General features: G+C 39.3%; 1 protein-coding gene across 1 annotated transcript in view; it reads left to right on the forward strand.

Annotated features, from left to right (window-relative positions):
- Positions 1-1495: 1495 nt before the first annotated feature.
- GUCA1C (guanylate cyclase activator 1C) overlaps positions 1496-25358 on the forward strand; it is a 57424-nt gene continuing 33561 nt past the window's right edge. The window contains exon 1 of the mRNA XM_036742837.1: positions 1496-1714. Coding sequence (XP_036598732.1) covers positions 1511-1714 — 204 coding nt within the window. The 5' untranslated portion in view covers positions 1496-1510. The remainder of the gene's footprint in view (positions 1715-25358) is intronic.

Raw genomic sequence — 25358 nt, forward strand, 5'->3', positions numbered from 1 at the left:
CAGGCACTGTGCTAAGCACTTTACAATTATTATCTTATTTGATCCTCATGACAACTCTATAAGTGCTATTATTATCCCCACTTTACAGATAAGGAAACTGAGGCAAACAGGGTTAAGTGACTTGCCTAGAGTCACCTAACTAGCAAGTATCTGAAGCCATATCTGACCTCAGGTTTTAAATGACTCCAGGCTGGCCATGTAGCTGGAAAAGAAACCCAAACCCTTTCGAAAAGAAGCATGTACCCATATACCTACACCCAATGATTCCTAATCAGAGGTGGCTGCCAAATGTTTAGAAAGATGGCACGCCAAGCCATTTTAATAGTCTCAGTTTCCACCGATGCTCCCTATCTTGTTTACACTCACAAGCTATATGTAGAACCCCTTCATTTCATTTACTACATAAATTTGCTTGCCTGCAGACTTTCTCTGAATATATGTGTATATATATTATACATACATATATATAAAATATATATTTAATAATTTTTCATTGTCCTTTATTTTTTTTCAAAAATTCTTCCAGCCTCTGTACACTGAGGAGGGAACATGGTTCAGTGAGAAGGGTTCTGTCTTTGGAGAAAGAGGAGCTGAGTTTGAGTACTGGCTGTAACACTTTCTGTTTCTGTGCCCTTAGGTAAATCACCTAAAGTCACTGGGCCTCAGTTTCCCCATAGGTAAAGTAAGGGGCTTGGACTAGATGAGCTCCAAAGTCTCTTCTGCCTCTAAATCTGAGATTCTATTGTGGAATCCCAGTATCCATGAGAGATAGGGTAGTGGGGATTGTTTCATTCTTTGTATTTGTATCCCTAGTGCTCATCACAGCTCCTGGTGATTATTTAGTTCCATTATTACAGATAGATAAAAGCACAGAGAAGTCTAAGTGACCTCCCCTTAAAGAGAACATCATTTTTGCCTTTGTATTCCCAACATATAGAACAATATAGTAAGCATTTTGTAATAATAGCCAATATTTTATAGTGCTTTAAGGTTTACAGATCACTTCACAAATATTTTCTCACTTGATCCTCACAACAAGAGGTAGGCGTTAATATTATCCCCATTTTTTACAGATGAAGAAACTGAGGTAGATAGAGGCCAAATGATCATCAGATACTAGAGCTAAATGAGATTAGAGCTCAAGTCTCCAGAAGCCCAATTAAACTGTTTCCTTGAGACCATCCTGTCTCCTTCTGGCAATCAATAAAGGCAGAGTTTAGCATCGAGGGTAAGGTGAGGTTTGCCCACAGTATCCTTGTCTGTGTCAGCAGCCCCTTGGCACCTTTAGCAGGGCAGCTGTGCTGAGGATACCATCTAGCTATAGTCACTTCCTGCTTTAAAAATGAGCAGTCAGGGTAATCTCACCAGCTTTCTCTTCTTACTTAGCCTAAAGCTCTAAGAGGTTTACAGTGGTCGTTTAGGAGCACACTTGAATTTTGAGTTTCATTTAAGAGTCAGTACATGAATGAAAACAGCCCCAAAGAAAAAGCTGTTAAGCCCGGGAATCCCAATGGGGGGCACGGAATCAGTAGCAGGTGGTCAAACCGTTATCACTGCTGTCCAGACCCATGTATGGTTTAGGAGATTTATGACAGAATGCCCATCTGGACTGCAAACACTGCATGAGTTTAAGGCGCTTCTGGGTCTGCAAGGCCTGAATCAAAGGGCGAATCAATATGTTGACCAACTGTTTAATATTTTTGACAAGAACAAGGTAAGATTTCTTTTCCCTTCACTTCCTTTAGTTGTAATTTTCCATCCCCCCCTTTAAAAAAAATAACAACAAAAAAGAAGAATTACCTGAATTAAAAAGTAGATCTCTCTAAATGAGGAGGTCTTCATGGAACGCACAGCTTGTAGAGGAGTGAGTCATTAAATACTGTTAGCACTGACTGTGTGAAGATAATTGGGGGTGAGGTACTGAGCACTGGGAAATGTTCTACATGTAGTGAGTTCTTTTAAAAACTAAATTAAATCTCTGTGTGTAATTCTCATGGCATTATTTAAATAAATCCAGTAAGTGCAGATTGATTTACAAAGCCTGTTTTTCAAAGTATTTTAGGCATTGGTGACATTTTCTAGAAAAGTAATTTATGGAATTCTGCTTTTAAAAGTGTGATTAGATCTAGATCGGAAGATTAAATCAATGGAAATTAACAATGTGCCTGGGTTCCAATATTTCTTTTAAAAAAATGGATTTTCATAACTGACCAGCTTAATTTGAAAATTAAAATTAATTTTGACAAACTTGGGGTAAGTTTTGATTTTTTTTTAAGAAACTCTGCCTTTTTCATATTTTGTTTTATCCTGTTTTCCCCCAGTACATTTTTTTTAAGCAGTTGAGATTAAGTTTTCCCCTAAGCTGTTTGGGTTTTGTATTCTTTGTTTGTTTGAATGAATGTGAAAATTCAAATTAGAGCAAAGGAAAGAATGATAAAGGACAGGCATAAGTCAAAGAAGGGACTTGAACCACAACCCTATTCAAAATGCCTAAGCTAGAATTATAAAGTGAGGGGGTTTTGTAATAAACAAAAGATGTCATCTTGCTTATGATTTTTAAGCCCTCCCCCCCTTTTTTTTTTGCTTTTCTTTTTTTCTTTTTTTTGGCAGGTCAATTGGGATTAAGTGACTTGCCCAAGGTCACACAGCTAGTACATGTGTCAAGTGTCTAAGGCCAGATTTGAACTTAGGTCCTCCTGACTCCAGGGCTGGTGCTCTACTCACTGTGCCACCTAGCTGCCCTCCCTTTTTTTTTATTTGGCTTTTTATAAAACTTCACCTTACAAGTAAGATTTTTAAAATTCTTCTTGCAAAAGAGGAAGTTTCATAATGAGCCAAAAAAAAATGGCCATGTCTAAAACGAAAGGAGGTGCTGCCTTCCAACAATAGAACTAGGGAAGAAAAAGGGACCAGAAAATTACTGAAGGAAAATTGTGTATTACTTCAAAAGACTGCAAAAGTGAGAAATAGAAGGGGAAAAAAGGAAGATGGGATTAATGACATGGATAAAGTCAAAGCTAATTGGTTTGCCTTTAAGGTGTAAGGAAATTTATGATGGCCCCTCAGGCCAGAGAATTTCCTAAAAACAGAAATAGAATAGTGACTGAACCTACGATTTCATTAATATAGGAAACTCCTGGGAAAGAAAATCCCCTCTACCCATGCAGAGCAGTGTTTTCTCTGCAATTTATAGTCTTAGAGTCTTGCCTGGACAACTGTGAATTTAAGTGGCTGAGCCAGGGTCAGAGGCAGGATTTGAACCCAGATCTTCTTGGCTTCAGGCTAGTTCTCTAGTCACTTTACCACACTACCTGTCAAAAATACAGAAATAATAGACTACAAAGATGAAATCTTGAAACTGGTGAAAATTTAACATGTGCAAGGACTAAGACTTTTTCAATCTATTTTATTTTTTATTCACAATTTTTAGACACAAATTTAAGACAATTGGTGGGAGTGGGGGATATCTCATCTTTCCAGTCATTGTTGTAAAGTTCCATGAAATCCCTACACCAAAAGAGTTTACAGCCCAGTGGAAAGATTAGTTGGACTTTCCCTGTATACTTCACTTATGAACACTGAAGCAAATTTTAGATTTAGCATATCAGCCAATAAACATTTGGCAAGCACCTACTATGTGCTAGGCACTTTGCTGAGCACTGGGGATACAGAAAAGAGGCAAAAGGCAGTCTCTGCCCTCAAGGAGCTTACAGTATAACAGGGAAGCCAACTTGCAAATAAATATTTACAAAGCAAGCTATATACAGGATAAAAAGGAAATAATTAACAGAGAGAAGGCACAATTAAAGGGAGTTAGGAAAGGCTTCCTGTAGAAAATGAAATTTTAATTGAGACTTTAAGGAAACCAGGGAAGTCAGTAGGCAAAGATGAGGAGGTAGGGAGAGCATTCCAAACATGGAGGACAGCCAGAAAGAATGTCCAGAACTCAGATGGAGGGTCTTGTTCAAGGAATAGCCAGGGGGCCAGGGTCACTGGGTTGAAGATTACATATTGGGGAATAAGGAGAAAGAAGACTGGAAAAGTAGGAAGGAGCTAGGTTATGTAGGGCTTTGAGTGCTAGAGCATTTTGTATTTGATCCTGGAAGTGATAGGGAGCCACTAGAGTTTCTTGAGTATGAGAGTGACCTGATCAGATCTGCACTTTAGGAAAAATCACAAAGCAGTATGTGGCATCTGTGTGTGTGTGTGTGTGTGTGTGTGTGTGTGTGTGTGTGTTTCACAAGATCTTTAATGCCTTTTACATAGTCTTTAATGGCTCCCCTTTTATTGTGCCTCCTGTGTCCCCCACTAGCCAGCCTCTTTTGATGTTCCATTAGAATCTAGTTAGAAAAGGAAGTAAGCTAACACTAAGATTCAGTCATTTTCCCGAAGTGTTGCTATCTTTCCATGCCCTCAGTCTCTCTCTCTCTCATATTGGCATCTTGAACCTACTGTGATTGTCAGCATTCCTATGCTAGAGACAAAATGAATAAAAAGAGAAGCTGGATTTGAGAGCAGGACCTGCTGTCAAAATGATGCCTGCTGCTGAGGAAACACACATACAGATAATGCCTGAACAGGCATCTCGTGATTTACAAATTCTTTCTGTGAGGGGGAGATCAGTTCTAGGCATGAGAGAGCTCAGTCCCAACTCTGGAACCCAATTTCCAAGATATAAAAATTCACAATACATTTATTATCTGTAATAGAGATTGATATTGGCTTGGGTGCGGTGTGAACCTAGACAGGGGAAGCACAGATGCTTTTTGTCTGATGGCAGATCTCAATTCAAAATGGAGTGTATATGCACATGTGTATGATTCCTGAGAGGACAGTCTTATACAACACAAGGACATTTGTCATTTTCAAGTCAACACAAACAAGATCAAAGTAATTTGTTGTTAAATGTTAGAAAATAGGAAAAATGGTGATTCATTAAAACATGTAATTATAATAAAACCTAGTCTCTCTAAAACCCTGTGGGAATGAGCAATATGGCTGAAGGACAAGAGACTTGGGGTCTAGTTCTGATTGGGCTGTGAACTAATTGTTTTCTCCTCCATAAAATTAGAGGAAGGAAGGAAGGAAAGAAGGAAGGAAGGAGGAGGGAGGGAAGAAGGGAGGGAGGGAGGGAAGGTGGAAGGGAAGGAAGGAAGGAAAGAAGGATGAGGAGCAGTGAAGGAAGGGAGGGAAGAAGGATAGAAGGAAGTAGGGACATCCATCCAGACACCACCATCTTCTTTGGAAAGAATGGGACAGGTGGTAAAGAGAAGAAAGAAAAAGAGAATAGGAAGAGGAGAAATACACAATTAATGATCAGAACTATGAAAGTAAATGGGTTAAACTCATCCACAAAATGGAAAGGGATAGTAGAATAGAAAGCAGAATACAATAATATGTTGCTTACAAGAAACACTCTTGAAACATAGATTCACACAGTGTTCAAGAAAAAGTTTGGAGCAAGAATCTATTAAACTTCAGCTGAACTCAAAAGAGCAGAAGTAGCAGCCATGAAGCAAAAATAGGTGGTTAAAAGAAATGAAAAGAGAAAGTACATCCTGCTTTAAGATGCCATAGACAATGACTTAGTGTGCACCAAATGGCAGGGTGTCTAAATACTTAAAGGAGATGTTTAAGTTCTAGGGAGAAATGTAGTAAAACCATAATATTGAAGACATCAGTATACCTCTTTCAGAACCAGACAAATCTGACCTCTTAAAGAGTTGATTGGGGAGCACATCAAATTGATTGTGGACTTTCCTGATTCTGCGCGCGCGCACACACACACACACACACACACACACACTTCCCTTACATATATGGTGCTGTTCTAAAGTCTTATACAGTATCATCACCTATACCCTGAAGTATACCAAAAAGTATAAGCACTCTGTGACCCAGTGACACTGGCCTCCTTGCTGATTCTCAAACAAGATGCCCCATATCTTCACTCCCTGACTTTTCATTAGCGTTCTCCCATAACTGGAACTGTCCTCCTTCCTTTTCTCCAATTCCTGGCTTCTCTGACTTTGTTCAAATCCCAGTTAAAATCTCACCTCCAAGAATCCTTTCCCAAACCTTAATGGTATTTCCTTCCCTCTAAGATTACTTTCACTTGTCCTTTGTATATCTTGTTTGTACATAATTGTTTGCATGTTGTCTCTCCCAGTAAATTTTTAGCTCCTTAAGGAAAGGGACCATTTTTTGCCTTTCTTTGTATCCCTAGCCTAACACAGTGCTTGGCACATGTGTAGCACCAATGTGATATTCACAGCACCCACAGTGGCTATTAATATGCTGGAGTAGTTCTGAATCGCAAAATGCAACAGACTCTCTACATGGAAGACAGGACCAAAACATTTATTCAGACACCAGAAAGCCAAATCCATCATAGCAACAAAGAAATCTACACACATCAGCAATGCAGGGAGCACCACCATCCCCAAGCCCTCCCTCTGTGTAAGAGCCTTCCCACAAACAAACACTCTCAAGCAAAACCACTCCCTGGCTCTCACTCACCCTAGCTGCTCTGTCCTCTAACTACCTCCTCTCTCTCCAAGCTGTAACTCCCACCGTCTCTCTCCCACCTCTGATGGCTCTGTCTCACTTCCTCTCAGCTCTGCTCCACCCTTCCTGCCCCACCCTTCAAGCTCCTCCCATCACAGGCTCATGCGACTCAGATGTGTATGTGACCCAGGCAGGTCACATGGGCCTATTAATGGATGGGAAAGACCTTGCCATTTCCATTACCATTACAACATAGAAACTGCTTAATAACTAGCTGAAGTATTCACTTGGCAATCATTTATTAAATAGCTGCTGTGTGCAATGCACATGATAAATGCTCCTTGACTTGACTGAGCTAGTCATCTCCCTTTTGGAGACTTCAAATCCCTGATCAGATTAAGGAGATGATCCCTATGATCCCTCCTAGATCTAAATCCTATGACATCATTTTATCCTTGATAAAGATTTCAAAAGCTTCTTCTAACTCTAAGAATCTGTGACTCTCTGACACGAAAAGATGTGACAGAGGAGTCTCATCTGGGTGGAATATGTTACCTCACAAAATTGTCATAAAAACTCCACCATTGGAAATGTTCAAAATGAAGTTGGATAATGATCTGTTAGGTCTAGAGTAGAGAAAATTCTTTTGTGGAGTAGAAGGCTGCATCTGGTAGCCACCAAGTTTACCTCCAGCTCTGGGTGTGTACAAATTGATGATATTAGAATGCCTCAAAATAACATAAGGTATTAAGTACTCTTGTCGTTACACTAGTTCCATTTATAATAATTTAATCTGAAGTTTGAGGATGTGGGTTCTGGTTCTGGTTATTACATATTATTTGTGCTATTTTGGCCAGATCACTTCATCTCTCTGGGGCCTGGTGTTCTCATCTGAAAAACGAGGAAGAAAGACTTTGTTGCTGTTGTCGTCCAGTCATTTTTCAGTTGTGTCTGATTCCTTGTGACCCTATTTGGGGTTTTCTTGACAAAGATACTGGACTGGTTTGCCATTTCCTTCTCCATTTAACAGATGAGGAAACTGAGGCAAACAGGATTAAGTGACTTGCCCAGAACCACACAGCCAATAAGTGTCCGAGAGCAGATTGGAACTCAGGAAAAATGAATCTTCCTAACTCCAAGCTCGGTACTCTGAACAATGTACCACCTAGCTGCCCCAGGAAGATAGATTCAATGATCTCTAAGGTCCCTTCCAATTATAAATCCTGATACTATCAGTCAGTGACAGCCATCACTTCACATACAGTTCTCATATACCTTTTAGCTTTTCAGCTATTATCTATGAATTTTTTCACCGGGAAAGACAAAATTCAAGGCTTCCTACCTCCACAAAATAATGTCTCCCTAGCAACTGTCTCCTGCCATATACTGCTAAAATCATAGACTCTTAGAATTGAAGGAAGCATTAGCAGTAATTTAGGCCAACCTTTATCAAAAGCATGAATCTTCTATATAGCATTCCCACATCCAGTCTATAGTATCCAGCCGTTGCTCAAATAGCTCAGTACCAGAAGAGCTCTGTCCTTCACAAACAAGTGCATTCCATTTTGGAAACATTGTAATCAGATCTATAACTAGAATTCTTTCATGTGAGTGTAATCCCTGCTTCTAATGCATATCTCATAGAAACGATAGATACTGTTACTACAGCTTTAAGGGTCAGATAAAATGTTGAGAAGGGTAGATTTTCCAGGCAGTTTTCAAGTGTCAGTTGAGAAAACAACTTCCTGTGAAATATTTCTCACCGTGAAATCAGGGGAAAAGTAAGTGCTTTATCTGTGATCTATGAAAATCTGTGAGAAATATGTGAAAACTGATAAGGAACTGATGTAAAACTTCTTCCTAATCAGAACTATCATAAGTGATGATTTTAAAGAAACACCTGAGAGAGAATTCTATGAGGGGTTTGTGAAGATGTGGCAAGTATAGTGTATTTTGGAAAGACTTGTTTCCTGTGCAATATGGTTTGTCTGGCCCCGTTCTATGGAGGCTAGGCTTGATACTTTTTACCCCTATAGGGTGCTCTGGTGTCACAAAGGGGTTGGGAATATCACTTTTCTCTTCCATTGGCTTGGGTCCCCCCTAATTATGTTTTCTCCATTTTACGGACCCAGTGACTAGTACCATGGTTCCATTTAACCATTTAACGCAGAATTATCTTTCACAAAGGGATATTTACTCCAAAGATAAGGGAAGAACAAACAAAAAACATTCCTCTCCACTCTCAACACCTCAGGAACATAATCTTTCCCCTTACACCACCTCATTCTTTGGGAGGGGAGGAGGGTTTAGGATCATAATTTAGCTCAGTTCCTACATAACATTAGTTCCACCAAGTTCAAGGAGAAAGGATGCTCATATCCCCAGAAGGAAGTATCGCCCCTGGCATGTTGACATCCTGGGGCAAAAATTCCACTTGCCCTTGTATTAGTTACAACTCTGCTTCTAATTGTTAGAAAGTTCTTTATATTGAGCTAATATGTGCCTCATTGTGACTTTCACCTTTTGGTCTTAGTCCTGCCTTTGGGAGTTATGGAAAATGAATCTGATCCCTTTGCTAAATGATGACCTTTCAAATACCTGTGAAATTCAAAGAATTATTATGAGAATCAAATGAAAGAATGGATGTAAATTGATGTTGTTATCATCATTATTAAATTTATATTTTAATCCTGGCCCTGTTTGCTACCTATGTGATTTTGGGCAAGTCACTTCTCTTCTGAGATTCCTCATTTATATGCATCATTTATGGATACCCTAACATTCCCATAGGGATCCCTCCACACACACCCAGACAAATCTACTTCTGTCATAGGGTACTCTATGTTTCTGCACCAACTCAAAAGTGTAGCACACAAGTCCCCACCAATATGCTTAGCTTTATTAGTTAGCCAGAAGACATGAAATTTGAAATAAAGACATTTAATGAAAAAGAATAGTAAGAAAAGAAACAATAGACCATTTCCCAAAAAGTCCTGGGGCACACTCTTCCACAAATACATATACCAGCTGTAGGAAAAGTAGATAGAACAATGGAACTTGTGTGGAAGTGCACATATGAAGGGAATATATTTGACCCAGGCCACATATGTGGAGGGAGCTGGAGAATACATGTGGTGATATTGGGTACATGAACGGACAACTCACAGCTCTAACATCATAGGGTCATCATGCTGTTTCACTTAGCGTTGCTCTGTTCTGGGCCTGTTGCTCACTAGTTTTGTCAAATGAAGTTGTATTTGTAAAGTGTTCAGCACAGTGCCTGGCACATAGTAGGTGCTCAATAAATGCTTGTTCCTTTCCCTTCCTTCCCCCCCACCTAGAAACTATTAGTCATGGTTCTGCTGGACACATGGATGTGGAAACTTCCCTCTGCTACCATGTTCTGGGTTTCAGCTAATCCTTCAGCTTGAGAGATTACCTGTTTCCCGTAAGAGAAGGAATGGTCTCTGTTATCATTCATTTATCTTAGAGCCCTGAGACTTAAGCTTTAGGCATTTTAAAGGAGAAGTCAGACTTCTCACATATCTAGTAGTCAGATTAGGAAGAAAGTTATGGAAAGTTAGCCATTTTCCATAAGGAGAATAATCTGTCAGGTTCTTGAGCCTTAGCTTGCTGTGGCTTTTTCCTATGGAAGAAGTTCCAGGCTTCAGTGGGCAATTTTTGTGGGAACACAGACTAGCTATCTAAAACTCATGGGCATTATGGGCTTTTCTTTCTGCTCACCAAGAATATTGTCAGTGTGCCAAGCCTCTACCTGTATTAAAGTTAGACTTCCACTTTAACTCTCCATCAGTTTCTAAATGATGACTAACTTTCACCTATTAAAATCACTTCAGGAACTGCCTTTCAACAGATACTCAAGGGCTACCTGGGTTTAAGGCTCCATGCTTTTTCTGGGTCCTCAAAAATGCTTTGGTACATTATGTAGATCAAACACAGAAAAAGAAAGAACAAAACCAAAAATGTTGGAGCCATGATGAGGCTTTGCTCTACATTGTAAATTTTTTGTTCCAAACTCCTACCCTTACTATGTATATGTGACTAGGAAAACAACTTATACAATAGCAACACTATTAATACAAACTTTGAAAGTTTTAAGAGCTTTGATCAACTCAATCACCACCCATGATGCCAGAGGACCAATGACAAAGCATGCTATCCTTTTGACATAGAGTTGATGGATTTAGCATGTAGAATGAGGCATATAGGTATGTATGTACATATATATGTAAATATGTGTGGAAAATATATACATGTGTGTACATATATGTATACATACACAAACATACCTAGTCAATGAGAAAATTTGTTTTGCTTGACTATACATATTTGTTATAAGGAATTCATTTTTCCTTTCTCTTTTTATCATTGGGGAGCGGGTGGGAGGGACAAAAATAAATGTCCATTAATTAAAAAATACTTTTTAAAAATAGAGAAGTAAAGCATTGTGTATAAGTATGGAATGCTTTATGTAGTTTCAGATAAAGCCACGGCATTGTTAGTTTTGCTTAATTGTTTACACTGTGTTATTATAAGAGAACTCTCACTGGGTGGTGGCAATTTGTAAGGTAAAAATAAAATGCATTAATAAAACTTTTTTTAAAAAATAAGGTGATATGTTATAAAACACATTGATTGCTTTCCTATTGTTTTCCATTTTTATTTTACTCCTATGCTTCAGATTTTCATTTTTGCTGAATTATTGAGATGCTGCTTCCCTTCCACCTCACCCCACCTTGTAAACTGTCCCAGGAAAAGGGAAAAATTAATTGAAAGGAAATCGCCAAGATCTAGTGACCACAGGATTATGACATAGGGCACAATTGCCAATGAGCTCAGATTACATTTTTAATTCGGAAAATGACCTCTCTAGTGTGATATTGAGGAATTTCTCTGTGAACCAGACTTTAAATTATTTTAACAGAAAGTCTGGCTTTTAACTTCTGTTATAATTGCTGATTTTCATTAACCTAGTTGATGCCCTCCAGCCTAGACTTTCTCTCCTTTTGTTGCCTGGCCTATAAAGTGACTGTAATTATTGTTACTGTTAATAAGACATTTACTGGGACACATTACTGTACTGGTAATAAGCCATATTACTGTACACAATCTAGCTAAGCCTCCATTAAAATGTAAACCATACTATGATTTTTTAAGGGCAATGACCTGGAGCTTCTAGTCAAGTAGGCTCTTGATAAATTCTCATGTGATGATGGTGATTATGATGATAAGGAAATAGCCCCAGCACTCAATAGACTTCACTTTCTAGAAATATAATAAGACATAGACTGAAAACAACCAATTAACATTTTTATGGACTGTCCATTGGAGGCAGAGCTCAGTTCTAAGGTACAAATGAGAAGATAAAGAAGACGGACTTTAGTGCCAAATGTGCTTAGAGATCATCCAGTCCTAGTCCCTTATTTTTCATATGAGAAAACTAAGGCTTAAAGTCTGGAGATGTAAATAGCACAGGATGAATAGGGGAATTGTCTTGCTCCAGGGTCCCCAGAGGTGAATGTGTTGTCCTTATAGTATATACCACTACCCAGTCAATTGTTAATCTAGAGGATGCTACTAGAGAATCACAGCAGGTATGGATCCAACAACTATCTTGTTATTTTATTAGTTCGTTATTAATTTATATAAAACAGAGATACCCACTTATTCATAAGTTCTGTTGTTTCTTCAGACTCTCTTCCATTCTCCAGGTTTCTTGCCCTTCCCTTATTTATGAGAACAAAGGGATAGGTTTTTACATTGACTATACAAACTTTAAAATGAAAGAACTCAATCGATGGTGAAGCTGATTTTTCATCTATCATTCTTACTCCAATTTAAGAGGACCTAAGCACGTAAGGAAAAGCCACATTTTGACTATGTGGTGCCATTGTATCCAATGATCTTGTTTCTTGGGGATTTTGTTTTATTTTGGACCAGACTCAGGTTTCAGGTTTCCTCCCAAAGGAGGAAATTCCCTCTACTAATGTTGATCAGGCCTTGCTCTGCAGGTTATATAACCTTATATAGTCTCCCAACTCCAAAGTTGCTTGTGGCATTGAAAGGTTCATGGACTTGTTAAGGGTCACACAATAAGTATATGGCAGAGTCGGGACTTGAATCATGTCTTCCAAACTACAAAGCTGCCTCTCCTTGTGCTTGTTTTAGCTGTAAAAATATCCATAGGCTAGATAAGCTGAGGTCCTTTCTGCTGGCTACTCTTAATTTAGTTCACTACAATCTCATCTCCAGTAGCAGATGGGCTGAAGAATAAAACAATAAATCAGTCAATGAGTGTTCAGCACGGTGCAGGTTTAAAGTATGACTAGAAAAAGGATACAAGTACAAAGAATGAAACAATCCCCACTCGCTAGGAACTTAGTCAATAGCATTTATTAAGTATTTGCTAGGTGCCTGGGCACTGTGCTAAGCAATGAGGGTATAAATATAAGCAAGAAGAAAGATAGTCCCCAACCTGGAGAAGCTCACATTCTAATGGGGAAAGAAATGTATTAAAGGGGAACTGAGAAGGGGGTGGGGGAAGAGGTAGCCAAGCAGGAGCATGGTGGTATAGTCCAGGGAATGAGAGATGGATGATCAGGGGCCTTTTCCCAACATAAAGATTCTAGGAAGAATCCACCAGTGGGAGAAGGGGCCCACAAGAGTAGAGTCAGAAGGCAGCTGAGACATGGTGGTAAAGTAAAGGATAGCTGGTCTAGATGCCTCCCCTAAAATGGAGGTTCCTGGGAGAACTTACCAATTGGAGAAGAGGCCTGCAGCAGCAGTCCGGAGACAAGTATGTACGTAAGTACATACGAAAGCATGAGTACTTACATGCGTGTAAACACATACATAAGCACATAAGTACCAATATGTAAAGTAAATATGTGTGTGTTTATGTATTTGTGCGTATGTACATATTTTTATGTACTATTTTTATATACTATAAATATAAAGTGAACAAATACAAGTATAAGCAAAGTAGTTAAATACAAGATGGTTTGGGAGGGAAGGTTCTAGCAGTTGGTTGAAGCAGAAAGGTTTTCAAGAAACAGAATGTATTTGAGCTGCTTCTTAACAGAAGACAGGCAGCTAGGTGGCACACTGGATAGATGATGGGCCTGAAGTTAGGAAGACCTGAGTTAAATCCAGTCCCAGACCCTTACTAGCTGTGTGACCTCAGCCAAGGTGCTTAACCTCTATCTGCCTCAGTTTCCTTATCAGTACAATGGGAATAATCATAATAGGCACCAACCTTCCCAGGTTGTTGTGAAGATAATTGTGAAGTGAAATAATTAATTATAAAGCACTTAGCACAGTGCCTGGTGCATGGTAAGCACTATAGAAATGTTATCTGTTATTATTATCATCTATGAGGCAGAGAGAAGGAGAGGACTTTCTAGGTATGTGGGATGTGCAGATCTCTTGGCTGATCTGTTGGTCAGACAGGTTTGGATGTTCTGTATTCAATTCAGTTAGTATTGATCAGGCCCTTAGAAAGCCGGCTCACCCTATCCCAACTCAGAGGAGAGTTTTACATGAGACGGCCAAATTACCATAGTAATCTTCATTACAGGAATGAACAGAACAGCCAAAATAATGAGAAACATTTCACCCGTCACAGCATTGGACTACCTAGGGATTAATAATTAATTAGGAGTTTGTGTGATAAGTGTTTTCCAAGGAGTTCTATTTCATATCCCTGAAATTTTATGTGGTCATGGCCAAGGTAAATTTCATGTGAAAAGTTTCCACAGAATAACTTGAAATTATTAAAAATTTGCAAGGTGGGGCGGAGCCAAGATGGCAGCTGGTAAGCAGGTACTAGCGTGAGCTCCGTACCGAGTCCCTCCAAAAACCTATAAAAAATGGCTCTGAACCAATTCTAGAATGGCAGAACCCACAAAACATCAGAGGGAAGCAGGGCTCCAGCCCAGGACAGCCTGGCTGGTCTCTGGGTGAGGCCTATCCCACACGGAGCTGGGAGTGGAGCAGAGCCCAGCCTGAGCGGCATGGACCAACAAGACCAGCAACGGGGCAGAGCATGCCCTAGCACCCTGAATCAGTGAGCTGCAGCAGTTACCAGACTTCTCAACCCACAAACACCAAAGACTGCTGAGGAGGTTAGTGGGAAAAGCTGCGGGAGTGGAAGGAGTTCGGTTAGGCCACTGCCCCTGGAGCAGCGGAGGTGGGGCAGCTACAGAAGTACAGCTGCAGTTGCTTCCGGCCCCAGGCCCATCTGGTGGGAGGAATTAAGTGGCAGATTAGAGCAGGAGTACACAGCCTGCTGAAGATCTAAGCCCAGTCCGGGTTGGGGGTTCTTGGGGAAGGAGCAGTGCTGGTGTGGCAGAGCCGGCACCTCCCCCCCAAACGTGGAACATAGAACTCTCTAGTCTACAAGCAGTCATACCCCACTGAAAAACTCAAAGGTCAAGTTAGTTGGCTGGGAATATGGCCAGGCAGCAAAAACGCACCCAGATTCAGTCTCAGACTTTGCTTTCTTTCTTTGCTGACAAAGAAGACCAAAACATACAGCCTAAAGAAGTCAATAAAGTTCAAGAGCCTACACCAAAAGCCTCCAAGAAAAACATGAACTGGTCCCAGGCCATGGAAGAGCTCAAAAAGGATTTGGAAAAGCAAGTTAGAGAAGTAGAGGAAAAATTGGGAAGAGAAATGAGAAGGATGCAAGAAAACCATGAAAAACAAGTCAATGACTTGCTAAAGGAGACCCAAAAAAATACTGAAAAATACACTGAAGAAAACAACACCTTAAAAAACAGACTAACTCAAATGGCAAAAGAGCTCCAAAAAGCCAATGAGGAGAAGAATGCCTTGAAAGGCAGAATTAGCCAAATGGAAAAGGAGGTCCAAAAGACCACTGAAGAAAATACTACTTTAAAAATTAGATTGGAGCAAGTGGAAGCTAGTGACTTTATGAGAAATCAAGATATTATAAAACAGAACCAAAGGAATGAAAAAATGGAAGACAATGTGAAATATCTCATTGGAAATACCACTGACCTGGAAAATAGATCCAGGAGAGATAATTTAAAAATAATCGGACTACCTGAAAGCCATGATCAAAAAAAGAGCCTAGATATCATCTTTCAAGAAATTATCAAGGAGAACTGCCCTGATATTCTAGAGCCACAGGGCAAAATAGAAATTGAAAGAATGTGTTGTATGTGCTACTCATGTTGTTATTATTATTCCTATTTCACTTCTTCTCACCTTTTTCAATGAAAATCCAATAGAAATGGTCCTGTGACATGTTGCTATCCTCCTAGAATTCTTTTATATTTAATGTTCTTGTGACCATTGCACAGATGGAGGAAATTACTGCTTTTCTAAAACTGAATAAATGTGTTGGGAAACAAACTCATTTTTCGTAAGCCCAATCACCAGTAGTAGACAGAATGACAGAGATGATCCCAAAAAGAAATCTCCTAGGAACATTGTCACCAAATTCCAGAGCTCCCAGATCAAGGAGAAAATACTGCAAGCAGCCAGAAAGAAACAATTTGAGTATTGTGGAAACACAATCAGAATAACCCAAGATATGGCAGCCTCTACATTAAGAGATCGAAGGGCTTGGAATGCGATATTCCGGAGGTCAATGGAGCTAGGATTAAAACCAAGAATCACCTACCCAGCAAAACTGAGTATCATGCTCCAAGGAAAAATATGGATTTTCAATAAAATAGAGGACTTTAAAGCTTTCTCAGTGAAAAGACCAGAACTGAATAGAAAATTTGACTTTCAAACACAAGAATCAAGAGAAGCATGAAAAGGTAATCAAGAAAAAGAACAAGAAAAAGAAATTGCAAGGGACTTACTAAAGTTGAACTGTTTTGTTTACATTCCTACATGGAAAGATGATGTGTGTGATTCATGAGACCTCAGTATTATGGTAGCTGAAGGGAATATGCATACATATATGTTTATGTATATATATGGGTGAATGTGTATGTATGTATATATCTATGTGTGTACGTGTATACATATATATATATATATATATATATATAGAGAGAGAGAGAGAGAGAGAGAGAGAGAGAGAGAGAACGAACACAGGGTGAGTTGAAGATGAAGGGAAGATATCTAAAAGAAAGAAAATCAAATTAAGAGATGAGAGAGGAACATACTGAGAGAGAGAGATAAGGAGAGATAGAATGGGGTGGATTATCTCGCATAAAGGTGGCAAGAGGAAGCAGTTCTGTGGGAGGAGGGGAGAGAGAGCGGATGAGGGGGGAATGAGTGAACATTGCTCTCATCAGATTTGGCCTAAGGAGGGAATACCATACGTACCCAATTGGGAATCTTACCCCACAGGAAAGAAAAGGGAAGAAGAAAAAAAAATAGGGGGGATGATGGAGGGGAGGGCTGATGGGGGTGGAGGTAGTCAAAAAAAAACATTTTTGAAAGGGGACAGGGTCAAGGGGGAAAATTCAATAAAGGGGGATGGGTTGGGAAGGAGCAAAATATAATTAGTCTTTCACAACATGAATATTGTGGAAGGGTTATACATAATGATACACATGTGGCCTATGTTGAATTGCTTGACTTCTTAGGGAGGGTGGCTGAGAAGGGAAGAGGGGAGAGAATTTGGAACTCAAAGTTTTAAAAACAGATGTTCAATAACAAACAAAAATGTTTTTGCATGCAACTAGAAAATAAGATACACCGACAATGGGTCGTAGAAATTTATCTTGCCCTACAAGAAAGGAAGGGAAAAGGGGATGGGAGGGGAGTGGGGTGACAGAGGGGAGCACTGACTGGGGAACAGGGCAACCAGAATATATGCCATCTTGGAGTGGGTGGGAGGGTAGAAATGGGGAGAAAAATTTGTAATTCAAACTCTTGTGAAAATCAATGCTGAAAACTAAATATGTTAAATAAATAAATAAATAATAAATTTGGAAGGCATTAGTTATGGTATAGGGAACATAGAAATAGACTTGAAATTCGGAAAAAGTGGGTTCAAATCCTACCTCAAATACTTAGCAGAAGTGTGAACCTGAGTAGGTCATCTAACCTCTCTGAGCCTAAGTTTCCTCATCTATAAAATGGAACAATAACTTGTGAAGATCAAATAAACTAATGTATCTAAAGTACTTTGTAAACCTGAAGCATTATATAAATGCAAATTGTTGTCAATAAGAAAAATAACAGTGCTTTAAATAGATGTTTCCATGCCAAAGACTCAAAACCTCCAAACAAAGTAGAATAAAAGCTTCTGAAATATAGAGATAGATCCAACGGAAGAAAACCTAACCATGGGGAAGGGAGAAAGGGGAAACAAAATGACATTCGCATTCTCATCTCTGTCATTCTGTCTACTACTGGTGATTGGGCTTACGAAAGATGAGTTTGTTTCCCAACACATTTATTCAGTTTTAGAAAAGCAGTAATTTCCTCCATCTGTGCAATGGTCACAAGAACATTAAATATAAAAGAATTCTAGGAGGATAGCAACATGTCACAGGACCATTTCTATTGGATTTTCATTGAAAAAGGTGAGAAGTGAAATAGGAATAATAATAACAACATGAGTAGCACATACAACACATATTTCCTGAGAAGTTCCTCAAATGTGTGTAAGTATTGTGAATGCCCGTTTGCAGTAAACTTGGATCTGAGGATCATAGAGTCAGGGCTAACAGGAATCTTAGAGGCCAGCAAATCCAACCTGCCCACTTGAGAGATGAGGAAACTGAGGCACAGAAGTTAAGTGACCTACCCAGGATCCCACAGTAATGTGAATCTAAGTCTTTCCAACCCCAAGTCCTATGTACTCTTCACTACACCATAACTATATATGCTATGTTGACAGTAATTCTGGTGCTAACTCTATCAGTGACCAATTTTGAACAATAATTTCAAATCAAGAGCTATTTAGGATGTAAATAGTCTTTAAATGTATCCCTTTTCTCTACATGTCAGCATTATTCTGCTTTACTCTTCAGGTCAGTTTTATTTAATGGAGAGGACACTAGACTTGGAATCAGGAAGAACTAGATTCAAATCCCACCACATTTACTACTTATGTGACATTGGGCAAGTCACCTAACTTGTCTATGCTTCAACTATAGAATGAAGGGGTTGGATTTGATGACTTCCTAGGTCTTTTCCAGCTCTAAATCTATGATCCCATGATGATAGATTTTGTTTCCCTCAGGTCAACAGCTCCCTCCTATTCTCTCTCTTCATGAGGTCTTCTGTGAAGCAGTTATATGGAAAAGATGTGGGGGTTTAAGTGCACTGCATGCTCAATACTAACCAACAATAAGCTAAATACTAGGTGTGACCCCCACCCCAAATAAAAGCTAATGGGATGTTAGCCTTCAGGGGGATGGGATAATGTCAAGGACAAGGGTGAGGACAGTCTTGCTATAAAGTATTGGATCTCTTCTACACATCACATTTTTTGTAACCCTTGTGCCAAAGACTTTCATGACATAAAGGGCTTAGCTACTCTGTGAGAGATTTCCAGAACACCTGGAAAAATACACACACACACACACATATACATATACATATATACACGCAGATATGTACATATAGCCTCTGTTTACTGAGACTGGATCTTAAATTGCAAGTTTGCAGATCATAATATTACATAGGAAAGAAAGTTTTAATTTAAAAGAAGGAAAACAGAAGAGAAATCAGAGAATGAACAGAAACCTGGGAAGACATCTACAAACTGATGCAAAGTGAAGAGAGAAGAACCAGGAGAACAAGTCATAAATTTCTACATTTATGTAAAGGAACATAACTTTGGAAGACTTAGGAATTCTGATCAATGCAATGACAAATCATGATTCTGGAAGACTGATAATGAAGAATAGTACTCTCCTCTTAGCAGAGAGATGGTGGATTAAAAGTTCGTAAGGAGGCATATTTGTTCATATTTGGCCAATGTATGACTCTGTTTTGGTCAACTATACTTTTATTACAGGGTAGCACTTTTATTTTGGAGGAGAGTTATGGGAAAGGAAATAGGTGGGTAGTTGATAGTGATGGAAAAAATTATATAAATGAAACATTCAAAAATACATATAAGGGAGGTGGGAAAGGAGGGTTGGCAGTGACATATATCCTAGTCCTGCCTAAGAGGCAGTTTTTGACTGACAGGACTCCCTGACCACCTTTCCCTATATCCCCACCCCCAATAAGGGGTCAGAGCATTTCCTTGGAGAGAAAAGCTAGGGTGACAACTGCCATCTTTAATAACTTACAAGGGGTTTGATATTACAAGGGTCTCACAGAATCTCAGAATTGGAACATACCTCAGAAACCAGGTAGTATGGCCAAGTTGTGTATATACATGACCAAGAATTTCTGGCAAGTAGCCATCCAGTCTTCGCTTGAATTCAGGCATAGGTGTGCTGGTAAATGTTTAACTGGTTCTTTGAAAAAAATGTAGGTATGCCATTTGTCAGATTAATCTGCCTTATTGACTTTCTTTCTTAAATCTAGACCATCAGCAAAATAATGAATCGAGCTCTGATGTGTAGCCATTATCCAAAGTGGAAATGCTCACACTGAAAATTTAACAAAACGGAGTGGTCTGAGCTGCCTTCAGTACAACCTGGTTAAAAATTGCTAATGAGGGGGGCAGAGCCAAGATGGCAGCTGGAAGGCAGGGACCTGCGTAGGCTTTCCCCCACATACCTCCAAACACCTGTAAAAAATGGCTCTGAACAAATTCTAGTGCTGCAGAACCCATGAAATATCAGAGGGAAACAGGTCTCCAGCCCAGGAGAGCCTGGATGGTTGCCAGGAAGGGGTCTATCGCAGGGTGCTGAAAGCGGGGGCCAGGCCAGGGTGGGCTGTACCAGTACAGACCAGACACGGAATCAGCCAGCTGGAACAAGCCTTGGGGCCATGAAACAGTGAGCTGTGGCAGTTACCAGACTTCTCAACCGCAAAATGCCAAAGAGCAGGTTAGGGGCAAACTGTGCAATCAAGTTCAGAGCGGTCCACCTGCCAGCTCTGGGGGTGGAGGAGGTGGTTCAGTGTCACCCACTTCCAAATCCCTGGCTCACACCATGGGAGGAATCTAGCAGCATATCAGAGTGGGAGTGCAAGGAGTGCTTTGTGGGCACAAAGGCAGATTCTCTTGCTATGCCCTGCATGGATTTGTATTGCGGTTCCTGGTTGGCAGTTCTTGGGGGAGGAGGAGCACTGCTGGGACAGAGCCTGGGGTGCCGGTGGAGTAGAAGTAGTTCTGAAAACAGCAGTGCTTGGGCCCTAAAGCTTGGGACAAAGTACTCTCTACTCTACAAGAAGTCACATCCTAATAAAAAGCTCAAGGGTCAGGTGATTGGTTGGGAACATGAACAGGCAGCAAAAACAAACTCAGACTCAAACTCAGACTCAAACTCAAACTCTAGATTCCTTGTTTGGTGACAAAGAAGAGCAAAACATACAGCCAGAAGAAATCAACAAAGTCAAAGAGCCTACATCAAAAGCCTCCAAGAAAAATATGAATTGGACTCAGGCCATGGAAGAGCTCAAAAAGGATTTGGAAAAGTAAGTAAGAGAAGTAGAGGAAAAATTGGGAAGAGAAATGAGTGATGCAAGAAAACCATGAAAAACAAGTCAACGACTTGCTAAAGGAGACCCAAAAAATACTGAAGAAAATAACACCTTAAAGAATAAACTAACCCAAATGGTAAAAGAACTCCTAAAAGCCAATGAGAAGAATGCCTTGAAAGGCAGAATTAGCCAAATGGAAAAAGAGGTCCGAAAGACCACTGAAGAAAATACCACCTTAAAAATTAGATTGGAGCAAGTGGAAGCTAGTGACTTGATGAGAAACCAAGATATTATAAAACAGAATCAAAGGAATGAAAAAATGGAAGACAATGTCAAATATCTCATTGGAAAAACCACTGACATGGAGAATAGATCCAGGAGAGATAATTTAAAAATTATTGGACTACCTGAAAGCCATGATCAAAAAAGGGCCTAGACATCATCTTTCAAGAAATTATCAAGGAGAACTGTCCTGATATTCTAGAACCAAAGGGTAAAATAGAAATTGAAAGAATCCACTGACTGCCTCTTGAAAAAGATCACAAAAACTCCTAGGAATATTGTTGCCAAATTCCAGAGTTTCCAGGTCAAGGAGAAAATACTGCAAGCAGCCAGAAAGAAACAATTTGAATATTGTGGAAACATAATCAGGATAACACAATATCTAGCAGCTTCTACATTAAGAGATTGAAGGGCTTGGCAAATGATATTCCAGAGGTCAGTGGAGCTAGGTTTAAAACCAAGAATCACCTACCCAGCAAAACTGAGTATAATGCTTCAAGGCAAAATATGAATTTTCAATAAAATAGAGGACTTTCAAGCTTTCTCAATGAAAAGACCAGAGTTGAATAGAAAATTTGACTTTCAAATACAAGAATCAAGAGAAGCATGAAAAGGTAAACAAGAAAGAGAATTCATAAGGGACTTACTAAAGTTGAACTGTTATGTTTACATTCCTACCTGGGAAGATGATGTGTGTAATTCATGAGACCTTTCTCAGTATTAGGGGAGTTGAAGGGAATATAGACAGAGGGCACAGGGTGAGTTGAATATGAAGGGATGATGTCTAAAAAAATGAAATACATTTAAGGGGTGAGAGAGAAATATATTGAGAGAGGGAGAAAGGGAGAGATAGAAGGGGGTAAATTATCTCACATAAAAGTCACAAGAGAAAGCAGTTTTGTTGGAAGGGAAGGGGGACAGGTGAGGGAGAATGAGTGAATCATACTCTCATCAGATTTGACTTGCGGAGGGAATAACATACACACTCAATTGGGTATCTTACTGCACAGGAAAGTAAGGGGAAGGTGATAAAAAGGGGGGATGATAGAAGGGAGGGCAGATAGGGGAGGAGGTAATCAAAAGCAAACACCTTTGAAAAGGGACAGCGTCAAGGGAGAAGATTGAATAAAGGGGGACAGGAAAGGATGGAAGGAAACATAGTTAGCCTTTCAGAACATAAGCATTGTGGAAGTGTTCTACATAATGATACATGTGTGATCTATGTTGAATGGCTTGCCTTCCTAGGGAGGGTGGGTGGGAAGGGAAGAGGGGAGAGAATTTGGAACTCAAAGTTTTAAAAGCCATCCTGCCCTACCAGAAAGTAAGGGGAAAGAGGATGGGGGCGGGGGATGGGGTAAAAGAGGGGAGGGCTGACTGGGGAATGAGGCAATCAGAATATACGCCATCTTGGAATGGGGGGGGAGGGTAGAAATGGGGAGAAAATGTGTAACTCAAAATGTTGTGGAAATCTATGTTGAAAACTAAAATACTAAATACATTTAAATAAAAAAAAGAAAGAAAAAAAATCGCTAATGAAGGAGAACCCACTACCTTTCTTACCCTTTTTGTTTTAAATAGCCCTAAGTGTTAGAGGGTTTTCCTTTTGCTGAGCCAAAGCCTTCCAATAACTTATTCTACCTCTGCCCTGTGGGGTCAAGGAGAAAGGGTCTGATCTCTTTTTGATGAGACAGTCTTAGACAGCTATCATTCCCCACAAAACCTTCCCTTCTGGAAGTCAAAGTCCTTTGTTTCTTTCACTCAGTCCTCACCTGACCTGACTGTAAGGCCCTTGAAATTCTTGAATGCTCCCCTCTTAATGGCTTCCGATTTACTAATGGCCTTCCAAAAATGTGATGTAAAGAACTAAATACAGTGCTCCAAATGTGGTCTGAATAAGGCAGACTAGTATTATTCATCTTCATGTTCCTGGATGTCACGCATCTATAAATACAGCCTAAAATGCCCTTTGCTTTCTTGTTTGCTATATCACAATTTGTTCATATGGAATGTGACATTCGCTAAAATGTTCAGATCTTTTTTAGATAAACTTCTATCTAGCAAAGCCTCTTCCCATCTTCTACATGTGGAATTTATCATTTAACCTATGAGCAATACATTTACATTTATTAAATTCTTTTTTATTAGATTTCAGCACAATATTATACCATACCAAGGTCTTTTTGGATCCTGACTCTGTTACACAGTTCTTCCCCCCAATTTTGCATCATCTGCACATTGGACAAACATATATGCCTATATAAATATCATTGTTTAAAAATGTTAAACACCACAGAGTCAAGCACAGATTCCTGGAGCACTCCACCAGAGACTTTTATGCAAGTTAACATTAAATCATTAATCACTACTTTGGGCTGGCCATTCAACCAGGTTTGAAATTTATTGTATTGTGCTATGACTTAGCACTCAATTGTCCGCCTTTCCCACAAAAAAATAACATAAGCACCTTTTAAAAAAATGATTTTCCTGATTCTAACTAAATTATGTTTACAACACACCCTAATCTACCACTTTCATAATTCTATTTTTTTAAAAAAGGAAATAAGCTTAACTTAATATAAGAACAATTCTTATTGAAGTCATGAAGGAACCTAGAGGAGAAGCAGCATAGACTCAGCAAAATCATGTAATTGGAACATACAAGAAAATGAAAGAAAAGATTAAAAACATTCTCTATAATTATCCTACAAATCAGTAAATCACCACTGTCATCCATCCCATCCTAGTTCAGAAATGAAGCTTCTTCTCTTTCCTCCCACCTGCAAACCCGGGAAAAATAGCATAACCTCTTGGCAGCTATGAGGTCCATTGCTCGTAACTTTGGGGCATCATTTGTGCTTGGCTGCAGAGATAGCAGTAGTCCCTGTTCTGCTGCTTCATGACTGACACCTGGCCCGAACGTTAATTCATGCTTTTGCTCCAGGTTAACTCTCCACCTTGCCCAGCTCAGCTGGCAATCTACTCTAATTTAATTCTTGGCTCTGGATGTGGTCATCCATGAATTGGGACCTCTTGGTATTTCGACCATGTAGCTTGGTTTCTGATAACTCCTCTTAACTCTATTTTTTATTTTTCCTTTATATTATTATGAAATTGAAAACATAGAGAAACATTAACTATATTTCAGTGTAGAAGATAGAACAAGAAAACAAGACTTCTTATGGAACCATGAATCTCCACTTTGTACAGCTTGAATTTTTTAAATATCCTGTTTCATATTTAACATGTTAGTTAAACCACTGCCCTGTTTGTATCTTCTTCTGAATTTTCTTCTGCTCTTTCTTGTGCATTTTAAATATTTTATTGACATTTTTTATTTTTATTTTTTTTACATCAATGTCACTATAAGCCCCTTGCCCCACCTCTACCCCTGTGATCCCACTGCTATGAAAAAGGCCCTCTTTTGTAATAAATAGGCATAATCAAACAAAACAAATACACATTGCCCATATCTGAAAGTATATGTCTCATTCTGTTCCTGTGCCAAGAAATGGGAAGCATGATTCACCATCAGTTTTCTAGAGTTATGATTGGTCATTGTATTCTTCCTAGTTATCAGCGCAGTAGTATCTCATTACATTCATATTCCATAATTTGAGCATTTCCCAGTTGATGAACAGTCACATCCTTCCCAGTTCTTTGCTATAACAAAAACAGCTTCTATAAATATTTTGGTACATATGAGTCCTTTCCCTTTATCTCTGGTCTTATTGGGGTGTATGCTTACAAGCAGTATTGCTAGGTCAAATGATATGACCAATTTAGTGGCTTTTGAATATAGTTCCAACCTGACAGGCCATCCAACAATTGTCATTTTTCTTCTCCATCATTTTTACCAATATGATGATATCAGTAAGGTGAATTTTAGTGTAAGAAAAATGGGTTTTAGTGGGTGTAAGGTAGATTTTTGTTATTATTTCTTAGGGCTCAGTTTCCCAGGATCCATAGCCATACCAATCTCTTTCCCAGGTATTAGATATGAGTTCCCA

The sequence above is a fragment of the Trichosurus vulpecula genome, chromosome 2, assembly GCF_011100635.1.
Source record: "Trichosurus vulpecula isolate mTriVul1 chromosome 2, mTriVul1.pri, whole genome shotgun sequence".
Classification (NCBI taxonomy): Eukaryota; Metazoa; Chordata; class Mammalia; order Diprotodontia; family Phalangeridae; genus Trichosurus; species Trichosurus vulpecula.